Here is an 18,005-nt window from a genome sequence, read left to right on the forward strand (position 1 = left end):
CGAATTATTAAAATGGATTTGGTTAATGAAGACTGAATGTGCAGATTGTACAACACTTCGATATTGAAGTCCTTGAATTAAATTGAATTTAGAGCATGCGAAAAAAATCACCGTTACACGAAAACCACTATCCCAAATTTCATTACTTTCTGTCACAGTGAAAACATATGAATTAGCATAGACTTAAAAATGCATTAGAAGAAAAGCTAATTGATTTTACTGGACTCGGTGTCAGCGGATCTAACAATATGTCCCTGGGGTGTGTGTAAATGTTGGTGTGCCCGGGCTTTTTGTGAATAATAGACACTGACAGTCAGAAAACACAGGCGTGATGTGTTTTCAAGCAGTTGCATCTGCACCACAGAATGGGCCACCAGTCATTCGGCATCACTCTGCCTCATAGCAGGCTCACACCGAGTCTTCAAATGTCGTGTCCCAGGAGTAAGTTTCCTCTGTTCAATATGTCACCAATAGGTGTTAACAATTATGCAAGTAACCTTTCGAAAGATGGCAAGGGGGATGTTTAATTCATTAAAGTCTGGGATTGAGCAACAGACAATGTCGGATTTGACACTTTGATGTGTACATGTGCATAAATACATAAACTGGCGAGTCACAGTGGGACACCATAAAGTGAGACAAAATGTTTTGCATCTACCACCCTCAAAGAAATCGATTTCGGGATTGTTGCAAGGAAGAACAGTCCTTCAGGGATAGACAGAAACCATGATGGACGTACCAGATTTGAAACGTGAAATTCACATTACCATTTTCTAATTATACAGGACGCGTGTGAAAAACAATATTTGGGAAGAACTTTTGTTTCAGAGTCTCCACCGTTAATGTCCACCGTTTTACGAGAGGGAACCCAACAAAACCCCATGTGCATTATCTGTAAAGGCCATAAGAACTGCACAAGCATACAGGCAAAAGTGTGCAGACAGGCACAGAGTGTTGTCCTCGTGCAAACAAAGTCTGTTTTATGAAAGTGCAACAAACGAAAGCCCAATGTGCAATATGTGTACGAGCCACTGAAACTGTACAAACAAATAAGCAAAGGTCACAGTGAGAGTCAAAATGGTCCTTTTGATCCATAGCGTTTGTATTTTTATGTGTGTTTGTCGCTTATTTGCATCATAAGCGAGAGCCCAGATCATTGTCCATTCAGAAAGTTGATTGCATTCAGTACGTAAGTGAAAGGATGACACTGGAAACAGTGCTTTGCATGTCATAGCTGCCTCTCAAAATACGGTTTCACCCTTTCATCAATCTAAAGGCCACAAAATGAATTGACATCTCATACATGTTCCTTGATATACGTCTTACAAACGCCGCTTGAAAGAGAATAACGCAGCGGCACAAACAGGAAATTCATTTTAAAATAAAGAAATATATTATCTAACATAAGTCAGTTGGCAATGAATATATCTATCATCTGTGACAACTGGACAGAAACAGCCCAGATATTTCCTGTTTTTCTTTTGGAACCAAAATCCAATTTAATGCTATCCGGTACACCACCCCAGACTCATTAACATTCTTTGCAGTAACTGCAAGATCAATAGATGCTTTTCAAAAGGAAATAGAAAATATAAATTAGAATAAAGTAGTCATTGTCAAAATTTTAGATTTAGGAAAGTTGCTTATGTTCGTGTACCAAGGATGCAAAAAGGGAGATAGATGTCTTCCTCTCTGTCAGACCACAATGGTATACTCATCATCGCTTCAATATTCAAGCCATCACACCCGGGATCGTGACTGCCGTTTATATAGATTGTCAAATACAAAACATGTGAAAGCTAAAGCCGGATTTGCTGTTAACAATGAAGACTCTTTAGAGGTAAATGGTCATTATCACAAGCACATTTGTGTAACATTCAAGCGTACACGCGACAAGGAGCAGCCTGGTAATAGTCACGTTACGATATCAGATGATGATTGTGGACAGTTGGTGAAGGTGAACGGCCCTATTCTTGGTGCAAAGTAATACCAACAGGTACACACGAAACAGCCCGCGCTTCACCTTTGCTAACGAACCAGAACTGCTACTAAAATTACTTCTGATAATACGGTTTTGCACTCACAACTCATGAAGTTGTATATGACGGGGTTGATGGCGCTGTTGAAGTAGCAGAGGAAGTGAGCAATCATCAAGGCAGGCTTGGCAACCTGAACATCCGAGCACCTGAAAAGCAGAGATTTCAAGAGCTGAACGCCTGGGGATAATGATCACAATCTAATATTTGCCGCAGCAGATTTCATGACGCGTAGGAGGCAAAATAAATGAACATAATATGCATGCATCACTCAAAGTCGGAACAAGTACAAACGCATAAATCATTCTGAACAGTTAAAACAAGTCATTCGGAACAGTTAAAACAGCTTTTGAGCGATCTGATGAAATTCTGACTGTAGCTGATCAGGAAACCGAAAATACAATTTTAACACATACTCACATTTTTTAACAAAACATCATAACGAAAGCAACTGTTTTACATCATCTTTTTTAAAAAAAAAACTCGAACACTCTTCCCTCATCCAAAAATGCAATACAGATTACATCTTATAATCCATTACTGATGTATTCCCAATGGAAATGTTTGGATAAATTATATCATCAATACGATCAAAACAAAATGTCACTTTCATGAATGAAACAATTTTATACTCTAAATCTTCAAAAAGGTCGATAAAACTGAAGCTGTGTCATGGGACACGTGTCATGCACGTGAAGTGTGAAGTGAAGCCCAACTAGTACCTATTTCTGTAACATAATTAGACCGAATGGAATTGTCAACGCATAGGAAGTGCGTTTTTGTGGGGGCTGATGTGTATGTGGTGGATAATTACACTCGTGCGTCCGTTGTTGCCCGCTCAGTAACCGTTTGTGTAGAAAGCGATCTGAATTGGACTCTGAAACACTGTGTGTAATACTGTTGGAAAGGCAGACACTGCTGACCGCATATGAGTTGTGGCTGGTCGGTTGGTTGTTTAACGCCTCACTCAGCAATATTCCAGCTATTTGGCGGTGGTCTGTAAATAAGCGAGACTTCTTTGACCACACTAGCCCGTTAGTCGCCTCTCACTACAAGGATGGGTTACTGGAGATCAATTCTAACTCGGATCTGCAAGGGCTATGAGATGTTAAGATCATAAGCAGGGTAAAACACCAGGACCTGATGGTATTAAAACTGAAATGATTCAGTGTTGTAGTAATGTTTTAGCTCCGTATATGTTAGCTATATACAATAATACATTGCCAACGGGTATCTTCCCATCTAAATGGACTAAAGGTATTATTGTTCCACTGTACTAAAAGGAAGTTCCAATTGTGTTGTTTATTATAGCTTTGATGGATGATACCCTCACGAACATATTCTGCTGTTTCATAAATGATCATCTTAAATGTTTTGCTGATTTTTTTCACAGTATTCCTGCAGCCCGTGATTGATTTAGAAAAGGTTATTGTAGAGCTGATAATATCTTTACATTACAATGTCGTGAATACTTTGGTATTCAGTAATGAATAAAAGTGTCAATGGTAAATTATTGAGTATTGAGGAATATCTATTCTAAAATAGCCCGTTAGTGGCCTCGTCAAAATAGTTAGCTGCTTCTGAATTGTGTGTGTGTGTGTGTGGGGGGGGGGGGGGGGGGGGGGACTTCCGGAAAGAGTATTTATTATTGATAGATTTCATACTAGTTTTTGTAAATCTGATTTAGGTGTAGGTACACATGTACCTACTAAAGCAGATTTAGCTGAATGTGGTACACATGGAATTTATGTAGATTATTACTTGAAATGTGTGAAATATTGGTGTAAATTGTTAGGAATGCCTGACACACACTACCCCAAACAATTTCCTTTTTGCAGAAAGAGTCTAGGCTCTATTGGAAGGGACACGTGGGCGCCTTGTGTCAGGTTAGAGCTGAATATGCATGATTTACATATGCGTGGGTTAGTCAAGATACTGGAGATATAGCTCATATTTTTGGTCGTTATTTCAGCAGAGATTAGAAGATTATGGAACAACAAATTTTGTTAGCAATGTTAATGCTTCATCGAGACTTGTACATCATAAGTTTATTAAATCATTGTATACAGTTGAATATTATGTATCAGTTATTAATAGTGGGGACGCAAGGAGATACTTATGTTTGCTAAGATTAAATGAGCTTCCTTTACGTTTTAATGTTAGACAAAACGAGCCTCTTACTATAAATAAAATATATAGAATGTGTAATAATAAAAATATTGAAAATAAGGTTCACTTCATATTTGAATACGATGCATATGTTTCTTGGAGAAAGAAGTATATACCACTTTATTCTTTATCAAAACTTTGTAAATTCCATAAATCATTGACCTCACATGATGTGAGTTTTCTGATTAAATGTGAAAAGTCTATTAAGGAAGCTCTGAAATATAAATCTGCACTAGTTGAAGATATATAACTCTGTACATGGGCTGATGGCCTACACAGGGAAATAACTCCCTCACAGAAGTGAAGTAGTTCAACCTACATTCCGTCGGTAAGACATGACCGGACAGTGATGTGTGTTTCTCGGCAGACTGTAGTGTGTAAAATAGCCACTCGCCCGTGGCTAGTAATAATCCAGTCGAGCCAGTAAATCTCCACTATCACAGGAACGACTGGCTAGTGAATTTTCATTCGGTCACATTGTGAATATACTCTCACCGACTTGTTAATATACTTTTATATCATCCAAGATTAAGGCCTGATGAAAATTAGAATGAAATGAGTTTAATTCCGTTTCATGCCGACATCTATTTTTAACATCTTGTGCTTAGTTTCTGTATTTAAATGTCGGGCTAGGGAATTATTTTGTGGACTAGTAACTTTTTGGTCCGACAGGCTTGCAAGAAATCTCACATTAGTAGGTTGTGTTACAGTATAATACCTACATCCACACCAGCTTGCTGTCGAAGTAAAAAGCTGACTGTATGTACAGTCAGAAACCTCTGTGCCGAAGCTTTGACGGGTGGAACGCATGGTTATCTCGAAATAAAAGCATGGTCCCTGTGTATATTCCCCTCATTTCGCGGTTGTGTTTCGACTTTGCCAAGGAGAACCCCGGATAACTCGAGGTATGTACGACGGCCCATTCAACCTCGATACAGCACTGTTTGACAGTATCTTCACGTGTCAAGGTCGCACTTGCTCTGAAGATGCTCTGAAGATTAATATGACAAAACAGTAATGCTTCATCAAACTGTCGATAGCTCAAACTCGGTTCCAGTGACGCGACATAAACGACACGGTCTCCATGCTCCCAAACGACGCCAACGATAAGTCGCTTGAACTGCTAATACAGCAAATACGCTGATGTGTATGATCCATTCCATTGTCTCTGGGACGAATGCTAAAGCGAGAGACAATAAACATACACATGGGCCATGACACTAACGCATGACCTCGAGACAGCTGTAATAGAATTAGCCACCAGCAAGGCTGCATTTCATGAATATACGTGTAGCTACAAGACCGACTCCGATGTCATTAAACGGCTTATGCACCGGTAAGCCCATCAACAGTACAGCGTGTTGTTACCTTAACAAGAAGAGGATATAGATAGGCAGGAAGCAGATGGCAAAGATGAGGACGACGACGATAAGCATCTTGGCCTTCTTTTGTCGGATCAGAAGCTGAGCTCTGGGCACGCTGGCAGCCGCAACTGTAAGAGAAAGAGACGTGATTAAATGTGAGTGATGTCGGTTTTACGCCGCTTTTAGTAGTGTGCCAGCGATATCTCGACTGGGACACCAGAAATGGGACTGTCGAACCCTGACCTTGACGTGACAAGCGAACGCTTAACCACAAGCTATCCTACCGCCTCATATGAATGAGGTTGATTTAACACTGGTTTAAGAAGTATCAGTGTGCGAGTATCGTTATGGCAATCCTGGCCCCGATTTCTAGAGACAAATTTCAGTTTTTACAAAAGTTTCAAACGGCGTCGTGTTTCTAAGAACAAAAGAAACGAGCCAGCATAAGTAACCCAACTACCAAACTCAAATTGTATTCCAAGTTTAGGTTTTGTATATATTTACTTTTATTTCAAAAATACATTTTGCTGAGCTTTCACAAGCTTGAGAAAAAAAATATTTCTTATGTCTGTTACGAACAATCGAAGTCTAGGCATAAACAGATCTACTAATCTACTATTCGAACACACCATCACGGGTCTATGTCACTCCTACTTCACAGCATTGCAACCTGTGCTCTCACTCATCAAAACATCACACTGAATGTGAGGACATATGGATGAGGCTAACTGACCAAGGCTATTCTTTCTCAAACTGATAAGAATGTGTACACGTGAGCACTATTCGCATTAATGTCGTTCAAAGAATGACAATTTACTAACAAGAACATGATCGAGTGAGAAAAGTAATTTACTTCAACGCTGAAAACAATTTTCTTTCATCTTCGTGGCAGCCTTAGCCTTAGTTTACCATCATCAACTTTTGCATAGGGATGTGACATGGCATGGTGAAATTTTTTATCGTGAGTTTGAATACTAGATTCAGCCATGTTATTTCTAGGATTCTTATCACAATGTCCATGCATATGAAGAATGAAGACAAGGATGCAAATACCAACAGAATAAAGTATTAGTTTTAGTGAACGGCTTGATTGGTATTACAAGCAGCTGAACATTTATTTGCTCCTTTATGCATATTTATGCATTATATTGTTTAATCAAGTTTGAGTGTGTTAACTTTATAGCACGTGTTCTTTACTGCGTGTTGGTCTACGTGATTGAAATCAGCCCAGAAAAGAGATCGATCGAGCTTATCAATAGTAATCAACATTTCAGAACATGCACACGCTAAATACTTGGCAAGGAACTACCATGTGTATTTGAGTTTGACGACTGAGAGTCAACAGTGATTGACAGCTTGACGGATGGTCGTGTGATTGCTGAAATAAGACGAGGGCTATCCCATTCCCCACTCATCGACAGATCTTTCCAAACGAAGTCTTGTATTATCACGCGCTTCTGATTACGCACCCTAATCAATTTGTTCACTGTATGACGGTGTATATCAATATTATATGATCTTATTTAATGACATCCAAAATTAATGACCTTGTCAATTACGAAGTCAGCGGGTATAAACATTGTGTTTTACAGATGTGCGGAGAATCACACTTCAGTAACTTTTTTTTTATCAGAGGAAGTGAAGCCTGGATAGTCAGGGCGTATGCATAAAACGCCATAAAACAACTCCCTTCATCCCCCACCCCCACCCCGACCCTCATCCCCCGGAAGATGTTAGCCACCGAGTAACATACCTACTCATAAAGAATGTTTTGGTTACATCACCCTACATTGTACATGCACTTAATCGAATACATTGAATGCAAATGATATAAATGCCATATGGAGAGTGGAACTAACCCCAGTTAGCTCACTCAGTGACTCCGTTTCTGCGTCACATCATCGCCCGCCGGCTCAACATAGGAATAACTCTAAAAGGCGACCAGGCCAATCGTGGACAATCTTTCGAAAAGGATGTCGCTATTCATTGCATGCTTTACTTTTCATCACCACGGATTAATCTTTGTTCAATTATAATCATTTGAATAATCAGTCATGGCTATTAAATGGTCCAAACGTATCACATTCTGACCTCTATCAGTATTATGGGACATTTTGCTGTCAGTGAAGCCGTCATTTTCGTCAACAGTTCAGACAACGTTAAGCAACGTTGACGTATTGCGTTACCCCATATTCATGCAGCTGTCAAAATATGAAATCAAGGATGATACAATAACAAACAGAAAAGCGCTGAACACAATTCTGATCAGGTGCATTACTTTATCGATAACAAAGTTTTACTTGATTAAGATGCATAACAACATACCTTGTCTATAATTGCTTTAGGAATGTTTTGATCCAAAATAAATGGAATGTCTGATGTCGATAATATTTAGTCATGGATATGTCAATAGTTGATAGAATATCAGTGAAAAAAATGCGATATCATGTTTTTTTTATCAACAACAGAACAGATATGCTGTCTTTGTTGTATCGCTATGCTTGTGGGGATATTCCTCTGATATTAGAATTTTCGACGGCCGTGAAAACGGGACGACAAATGTATACATTTTTGCATACTATCTGAGAAGGCTCTGAAACATAAGCTATGGTTCTGGTAACAGGAATTTAGAAAATAGCTGAACAGTACAATTCATAGTATGTAAAGTAACCATTTTGTCCTCTGGTTATACAAAGGGAAACATCCATTGTGAATTATTAGGTTGTCTCGTTGTTGTTCACCCCCACACTCAATATTCCAGCTATACGGCGGCTGTTTATAAATTATCGAGTCCGGACCAGACAATCCAGTCATCAACAGCATGAGCATCGATCTGCGCAATTGGGATACGATGATATGTGCCAACCAAGTCAGTTATTCTGACCACCCGATCTCGTTTGTCGCCTCTCACGACAAGCATGCCATAGGCGGATCCAGAGAAGGGTCTCTTGCCCAGAAATTTGGTTATGTGACCTTGAAACACATATAGACAGTTGTGATTTCTTAAATATTGTCCGGATACACGAGTTCCCGTAAAAACTCAGTCTTCTGTGTACGAACTCACCAGTGTTACCTATACCGGTGTATAAAATCGTCGTGTCGTTTCCGCTCGGTGACCAGTTTTATCGCATGTAATTTGATGAGATGATCTAAAACCATGCCACTTTGATAACTGGCAATAACCACCCATCTGCCAATCGAGACATGAAACTAATGAACACAGTGATCACATGGCACAATCCACTTTCATGTTTGCTCCCAGGCGATGAATTGCAATACAAACACGGTCAAACACGGTTGTCGACCGAACAGTGGATACAACAGTGTGCATTTTGTACTGTTTATTCCGGCCCCGGAAACAGGATTTCCGGATAAAAATGCCTTTATTAAGTATTTATTTCGGTCTGCATACACTTCGTCTTTTAAGCAAAGGCTCCATATGTGAGTCCAGAGAAGCGCGTTGCCTCAGTGCCAGCCTGTCATTAGTAATCCATGGTACTTTAGTCAATGTACATTCGATATTTCTGAGGGAATTGTCGAACGTTTTTTTATATATATACGCACCCCCACCGAGACATTTTAGAATCCTACATCCTGACTGGTCAGCGGTAGACAATTTACGCAAGGGGATTACCGTGAAAGAAAAAATATTTAGTGAGTGAGTTCACTTTTCAGTAATATTCCAGCCATGTGGTGGCGGTCTGTAAATATTCGAGTCTGGACCAGACATTCCAGTGATCATCATCATGAGCATCGATCTATTAGGAACCGATGATGTGTCAACCAAGTCAGTGAGCCTGACCCCACGATATCCCGTTAGTCGCCTCTTACGACAAGCGTGGATTGCTGAAGGCCAGTTCTAATCCTGACCCTCGCGGGTAGAAACACATTTAGATGCTATTTCTCCGCAAAACAGCTAATTCAAATGGTGACTATTGTTCATTCACGTTACTAAGTAACGTGCCCTGGTTCATGTATTATTTAAAGCGTTTGTGGCAGAAATTCCAGGCGATGGACGTGCCGAATGAGCACTTAGAGAGTGTCTCGTAAAATTAAGTTACACCAACACTTTGGTCATTTCTCTGACAAGTGTTGGACGTGATGTTCCGCCCCCGATTTCTAATCAATTGAACTTTCTAATCTCACGATAGTGAAGTATACTTCGGAACAAAATGTTACAAAGGTCAGCAGTTTTCTGGAGGAATATCAGTTTGGAAAACGTTTGCAGGACATCTGCCAACGAACCGTGTCTACATCTCACTGAAGTGGTTATGGGGGCCATACGTGTTGTTTATACGGGTACGCACTTATCCCAGTTTGATCTTTTGAGCCAACTGGAAAAAAATAGACTCTTCCAATACCATATTATTAATCAAAGAGGTCGTATTGGCTATGCCAGTGTGTCGTGAAAGAATGGAGACAAATACATTATGGTTCCAATTAAGAGGTTCTGAACTTTTGATGTTCAGTTTTTGAATCTGTTTGGGCAAATTAGTGGGTTGGGTTTTACGCATCTCTTTATATCATTCCTAAAAAAATAATCAGAATCCTGAACATCAGAATAGCCTTCAAACATTGTACACGTATTTGGGGAATCTAAGCCAAATATCAAGCCAATAATTTCAAGGCACACATTATGTCGCTCAGTACTTTGAAGTGAATTCAACAGCAAACAGTAATGAAGCAATGTCCAGAAGCGCTTTCAAAGTGGCATGGACGTATCACTGATAATTTGTGATGACAAACTGTACTCGGGAAATGCGCAAACACACACATGTAAAAGTAAATGTTAAACATTAACGCATTTACTTCACACGATGACGTAAGGAGAACTGTTGTACGACCGCACAAAAAGATGAAAAGAAGTTACCCATAACTGTCATATCATCATAGTCTTGCAACATCAACGACTTTAAAAAACAAATAATCTAAGGATTTGCTACGACAGCATGTAAAGGTCAAACGTGTTAAGGAAGTTCTATATACATTCTGGACATATGGGCCCTGTGTTTAATAAAGAATTAAAGTCTTACAGTAACTGACCATTTCGTCTAAAACCTGTCTATGTAATTAATTTAAAAGCCGGTATAAACAGCCGCATCATATATTGTCAACAGCACTTAATACGTAACGTGACAAGATGCGAATTCTCAATCCTACAGTTAAACCACACCATGCGTGCCACACGCGGCATCGTGTCCAACACCAAACCTATTTCCCAACAACAAATAACAAACATCACAGACATGACTGTTCCCGAGGATGAGGCAAGAAAACAAACAACGAAATTCCCCAATGAGCCATTCCTGACGCAACCATACACACCGAAACCAATAAGACCAACTACCGAGGTCATGCGTATCTGGTAAAACAAATACACAGCAGTATGCACGTCACGGCTTTTGTGGAATCCATTGCTTTGGGAAGAGGAAAGTTAATGCCTTTGTTTTGATAAATGTAGATTCTCCACTGCTTTGGGACTGGCTTGTAAATACCTTAAGATGACACTCTCAGCGAGGGTTTAGCTTTTGGTGCATTGAATCAAGGTGTCACTTGCTTCTTATGCTATGCTGGTGAGGGAGATTTGTCTCATTATGACCTTCCGCTGTTACTCGGGAAAGACAATACCCTGCAAAACAAGCTCATCTGGAGTTGTGAGAGTTCAGCAAGCGCGGATACAATATTAGGAAAACGAAATGCCCTCAACCTAAGCAAGTTGTTTGAAAGTAAAATACACGCGTTTGTTGCAAGTTGTGATGTGTTGTTTCCAGTTTTCTGTCTTCTCTGAAACGTAAAACTGGGCATGAATGGTCAATCCTATTATTTCCAAAAGCCTTCCCAAATGCTACTTTCCACAAATGAGGATGTATAATAGCTCAAATGCGCTAAGTCTCAGAGCAGAGTGGGGTCTTCTCAAATATATGCATTCTTTCTCAAGGTATTTTACTTGAATCACGTCTGCTGTGGATTTGGTCGAGCCTCAGACTAATTTAAGACGTTCTTTTGTCTGGTTTGCGGTTTTGAAAATAACGAAAATTCGGAATCAGCCTAATCAGAAAATGTTTTTTTCACGCTGACTATTATAATATTTCAAGAGTTTTGTATACGACCAATACAAATCTATTTTCCAACTATAAGGGTTAAGGTCGGCATTATCACTTACCAATCCGAATCTGAAATAATTAAGAAAAAGCTTTACAAGGAATTTCAAATAACAATATATATCTTATGTAAACCATAAAACAAGGCCAGATATGAACTCGTTTTCAAAGGAGACTATAGCCCATATATTCAGAAATAAAGGTGAAAAATGTCAAGGACCCTTTTCAACAAAAACATTCTTTGTCACTCAAGGATATTTAGAAAAAAATGCATCTCTCCAATCGTCTCCATAGTCGATGCTTATAGTCCTTTCGCAACAACAGGACGTGTGTATTCTGAAGCGATCGAAATGGTTGTTGTCATTTCAAAGCAATTAGGAACCCTATTTCTTCAAATTACTGTCAGGACTGTCACTGACTAGACGTCTATGACGGTACTCTTTGCTTCCTTGTGAGTATCATGTTACCCATTAGGACAGAAAGAGGCAGTGATCTAGAGTCAAACCGAGGAAGTGTTTACGGGTGTACATGCACATGTATACAGTGATATTCATTATAAGGCACAATGGTGTGTTCGTGATGAAATAAGATAATTATTTATTTTTGTGTGGTTTAAGTTTCCTGATATTCCGATATTCCAGAGTCTCCTTGCAAAAACTCTTGTATATCCTTATATCCTTTATTACTGCATGCGTGTTGTGTGTGTGTGTGTGTGTGTGCGTGCGAGTGCGTGTGTGTGTATGACAGAAATAAACGGAAACATTTGTATCATGTTATATTTATGGAGGTTTGATTAAATTGGCACGTAACAACACTTCAGGCACATTATATTACGGTGTCTCAAACATCTAAATCTTTAGTGAAACCAAAGAACACGTGTTGATAAACCTAGAATCAAATCATGGAAAAACACAATTCAGAAATGATGATCATACGGATCTGATATGCCTAAAGGATGCACCTCCCTTATATCTAAAAGACTGTAGCAATTATATGCATATTCTTCAAATGAGCTTATACCATGTGCACTGTCAACCATTCCTCCACTTTTACGCAATGACGACATACATAATTACAAGAATTACACGAACAAAATATCAAATGATTAAACAATTCATATAAACGCTGCTTTTTATATGTATGTACGATATGCTTTACAAATGGGTAAAATGTAATTGATATATTCATGATATATGTATTTGTCATTAATTCGCAATTCTTGATATTGGTAATATTCCCGGGCGTTCGTATAGCTTTGTTCTCAATGTTCCTTCCCAATAGGCTTCTGTCTTATCCAACCAAGTATCAAACAAAATACAACCCACAAGATCAAACGGCGAATCATTAATGTCTAATTCAGCGAGCGCCGACCATCCACGCTGATCATTTTCAGTCATTAGCTATCGAAATAAGTGTGTCTCTGGTTGTATCGTTTGAAACCAGAAAAGTAGGAAATTGGAGCAATCCTCAATCAAGTGAAAGAATTCCAATTAGGATTTCTTAAGCCCAATAGCACACCCCTCGAGAGACAATGTCCAATTATGTCACATATTACCATCAAAGGTCAATCATTCCGAACAGTGCAAAAACCCTTTAAAGTGATGCGAACTATGTCGATTTTGTGGTCGTTAGTTGAAAGCTGATTTCTTGTCCAGTGCCAGAGATGGCCAACATCTCCGATGAGATACAGTGTCAGCTTTCTGACGAATCCTTGATGACAAAATGGATTTGTGGCATTTTTAAGATTTTATATTCTTTTATTATTTTATAACATTTCCTTCTTGTTTCAAACGTTTTATGCTGCCTTAGTGGTTGAAACAATGTTGGACAGGGACCATTAGTAAAATGCTATACGATATGTTTGTAATATGGTGATGTTCTTGAAGACTCGAAATCAAGCACTTTCGTGAAACACATTTAAAACAGTTTGCTACACTTAGGATTAATATCTGAATGTCATCAGACAGTATTGGATAGTTGGCCATACTGTTGTGGCCAATGAATTAACCACTAGGCTGATGTCTAAACTGAGTGATGGCACCCAGAAACTACTCCTGGGAATGTATGTACAAGAACGGTGTTGGGTTAGACTCCGCAGATTTACGAACTGCCAGCATCTGGCTTGCAGTTTAATCAACAAGCGTTCCATTGTTGTATATTAATAGATCATTTGTTTCGGAATAATATTCGGGGTATGCTTTCTGTAGTTCGACATTTGCTAGCAGAAGGTGTAAGTCAAGGTAATCATAAATAGTTCAGTACACATTTGTTATTTGCGTTGCGTAAATAGCGTGGAGCAGTCATTATCTTGGATTCGTACAATCAGCAGATCTAGAGTAGGATTTTGTCAAACCAAAGCTAATGCATTGGGATTAATTTGAGATTAGAACAAACAGTTCTCGTGTCCAAACTGAGCCCTTTAGGAAAACTGTTCAGGGAGCCCAGAGAACCTATAATCGGATGATCTCGACAGACATTGCTCGCTTGCCCTTGAAGCCTGAGCTCTTTCCTTTCAACAAAACAGCACTGTTCTGTTCACAAGCTCATCTGAACTTGTTGAATATCGTACTCAAGCCATGAGATACTGGTAATTGCATCTTTTCAGGCACAGCGGAATCAGAGCACTGGAAACTAAGCCTCTGATGAGTGGAAATGTTTGAAGAGGGCAAGAAACAGACACTTTACTTTTCTGCAAACGGTTGAGTGGCAGATGCCATCGGCAGGACAGGAAATGTTTACCATTTCCGCCAACACCTGATGTCATCACAGACTTTCAGTATTCCTTTCATATATTTTTACTGTATTCTCCCTTTTACAACCAGTGCCACCCGTTTTGGTAGTCAATCAATAATGATTATTATCCGGCGTTCGTAATAGTAGATTTGAAACTTCTCACTTTTCGAAAATATGCTCAAGTATGTAATGCTTATCGCAAGAGCCGACAGCTGACAGAATGTAATTAAAATCTGCAAGTCAAGGCGACAAGTGACCATTAGTTGTTACAAGGCATGAAGCGAGAGTCGACAAGTTACTGTAGGTTGTTAGAATTTGTGCCGGAAAAGCCAGCAAGTGAAACTGGTGGTTACAATTTGTGGTACCAGAAACAAGTGACAACAGGTGGTTACAATGTATGGCAAAAGAACCGACAAGTGACAGCAGCTTATTACGATATATGACAAAAGAAACGTCAAGTGACAACGGATGGTTACAATGTATGGTGAAAGAACCGACACGTCACAACAGCTAGTTACAATATATGGCAAAAGAACCGACAAGTGACCATTAGTTGTTACAATGCATGGAGCATGTACCAGTCAACAGCAGTATCTCAGATACAGTCCAACTGTGAATGCATTGCTATGTTGAAAATGTTTCCTGTGATAAATGTTATAATTGTACTTTAATGAATTTATTTTCGGCTTTAAGTGTGCGAAATCCATTTTATACATAGTGTTAAAAGTTGTAAGGCCCAGAGTGTTAATTCTGTTTCAAAACTCCAATCAGTTTGCTGGGAAATGAACCTACTGAAACGCAATTATTGACGTACTGGTGGCAGAAAACATGACAGATACTTTAACGTGTTTAGTTCAGCCGTATGTAATTTGATTATTGAATGTCTAACACTGTTAATATTTATTGGAATACTTCGCTACTGTGTATAAGTTTCACAGTATGATTGACCCATAATCAAGTTCAACATCCATTTGACGTCACAGCATAGATCCTTTTCACTTTTACGTGGAAATTTTTCATTTCATTTGGGGAATTCAACAATGACAATTTTTTACTGGTTTTCATTAATATGAAGGTCTGGAGTATTGGTGCTTCACGTGATGCATATATGCATGACTTTGTGATTACAAAAGGAGATAAATGTATTTCAATATCCATAAAACATCTTTGCCAAAAAGAGTGGTCTCTATCACATTGCCAGAATTGATGCCAGGTGCTGGCGAAAAATGTGAACCCTTTTCGATTCCCAGCCTGAGTATAGTGTAACAGGTCGATACCTGGTGTTAAGGCACGACTCAGGTGTATATGCCTGACAGCAGTATAAGCGGGGAACTCTATCTACATAACATCCCCGACGTAAACCAGTATAGTCTTCAGCGTCAGGTAATTGTACATAGACTGACTTGCACTTATTCTCATTCCGCGAAATCGTCACTGTACCTCAGTTGATTGGTTCTGTTCCTGTAACTGGAGGGAAGGGTTCTAGCAATGAGGTGGATACCGTTTGATGCATTGATTCGGATTACTTACTGTGTTTGGAACTACATGAATATTCCAAACACAAAGAAAAAGAAAACCATCCATTACCTGATTTTGACAAAAATTACAAATTATTGACGTGAGACCGTGTTTGGTAAGAAAACGCTCGAGCTTTTATTGCTCTCTTCCTTCCCTACATGTACTGTTTGTTAACTTGGGGTGTCTTCTTAGGAAAGGGCTTATTTGAAATATGTCAGTTTCTCACCCAGCACTAAACGGGTACCCGTTAGGATTGCAACGGTTAACGTTGCGACTTGGATTGTATACTGCCGAGGAATATGTAATAATGGCTGAAGAAAGTGAACTAACAACCAGTGTATCCTAACACAGCTAACGGGCGCAAATGTCCATGCTATATTGATGCACGTCGTACACCATAGAAATTATTATCATTATTATCGTTGTCTTCAAGTGAGTGTGCCAGATTTGATTATTTACAGCACCTAGAACTGGAACATTTCTGAGTGTTGATTGCTTAATATACATAAAACGGAAAATAACTTGCAGAGTGAGAAGTTTTTGTGTTGATAGCACATTCAACCGTGACTATAAAACATGTAGATTGTGTATTCGTTATAAATTTCACAGCTGGAATATTGTAAATTCTATTTTCTTATTTTCATTCCAGCTCAGTGAAAATAAAATCCATGTTGTGGTTGGCAAACGTTGTCGAATCTAATGGCATGGTTGAAAAGGTTTCAATTATTCTCAGATTGCGCCGCCTTGTCAAATGCATTACCAATATGCAACGTCAATATTAAACAGTGATGTATGTTTGTGGTTTAAATGCATTCCTGCCTCAACACGTCGTACCTTTCTACAAACAGTCATGAGGACCTGGTCAAAAGCAAATATCCAGACAAATGTGTGAAATGTGTGAAGTTAATGTACTCGTGTAACAATCCACCAAAATAGAACTTATGTCCCACTAACCAATGCATTGTCATTACTGGGGCCATCATACCATCGGCGGTGTTCAATTAGAGAACTATTTGTTGTTAAATACCATCACATCTAACTAGTGTTATCTTTGATAGGCGTACGTTGAGTTTTGCAATGGATAAATGGCTGGGCTTACCGATGGATTGAAGTAAAATCAAATGATCGATGAATGTCGATATTGTTGGTGGTGTTTACTATTCATGGATGAGCTTGGGAACGACCGTTACTTACGGGCACTCAGCAACATTCCAGCTATTTCACAGCTGCCTGTAAATAATCGACTCGAGGCCAATCAATGCAGTCGTCGATGCCACGGGCAACGCGTTGACGATGAAAGTGATGTGTAGTCGTAACCATCGCAACTGTCCATGACAAATTTACAGTGTTCACCTGTCGAGGGGGCATTGTCCCCTATTTGTACCAGGATCCGATGCGCGTGCGCTCGATTTTGCTCTGTTTTTTTTCTCTTTAAAACGATAATTTAAATACTGACTCAATTTTATAGTTAGTGCGATATCATAATGCGATAACCCTTCATCAATGCACGATAATCCTACACACACGATTTTGTTTGTAACTGTTGTGACCGATGGAGAAGGCATTAAAATAGGCATACCATTGACGTAGTCGGAATCGCACAATTCAGCCTGCTTTAAATACAGCTTTAGCACAGATTAATTGTGATTATATAAACGGGTTCTGGGTATTCTTTTTTCCAACGGGAGTAAAATTAAATAGATGAGTGTCACCTTGGGTTTCATCTTACACTCGCTGACTCACTTTTACATTTATTGAAGCATTCATCAACATTCATCCTTTTCTCCAACCTGCAAGACGACTGTTGGGCTTGTACTGAACTGTTAGTCTGAATAACTGACATAAGCATCGGGAAACTCAACACTCTCAATCATTCCTATTTTCAATTTAAGGATGAGGCAAAATTGTAGCGATAGTAAATACTGTATATACTCACTTCACAGTTCCGTGAAAGTCACAAAATATATACTATAGCAAACTCACCAAAGTCTTGGTGTGAGGGAGAAACAATCGTGCAGAATGTAACACGGCGAGCGTTCTGACAGCGGTAGATGAAGCGTTGGCAGTGGCAGAATGATAAACTC

The 18,005-nt window shown here is 39.2% G+C and overlaps 1 protein-coding gene across 3 annotated transcripts in view; it reads right to left on the reverse strand.

Annotated features, from left to right (window-relative positions):
• Nucleotides 1-18,005, reverse strand: part of LOC137291776 (orexin receptor type 2-like) — a 63,604-nt gene that overhangs the window by 7,751 nt on the left and 37,848 nt on the right. For all 3 annotated transcript variants that reach the window (XR_010957280.1, XM_067823298.1, XM_067823296.1), the window contains exons 3-4: nt 5,574-5,697; nt 2,085-2,185 (exon numbers count right to left, since the gene is read on the reverse strand). Coding sequence is in view for 2 of the 3 variants with exons in the window: in XM_067823298.1 (XP_067679399.1) it covers nt 2,085-2,185; nt 5,574-5,697 (225 nt within the window). In the remaining variant the exon portion in view is untranslated. The remainder of the gene's footprint in view (nt 1-2,084; nt 2,186-5,573; nt 5,698-18,005) is intronic.

The sequence above is a fragment of the Haliotis asinina genome, chromosome 7 (genome assembly GCF_037392515.1).
Source record: "Haliotis asinina isolate JCU_RB_2024 chromosome 7, JCU_Hal_asi_v2, whole genome shotgun sequence".
NCBI classification, from domain to species: domain Eukaryota; kingdom Metazoa; phylum Mollusca; class Gastropoda; order Lepetellida; family Haliotidae; genus Haliotis; species Haliotis asinina.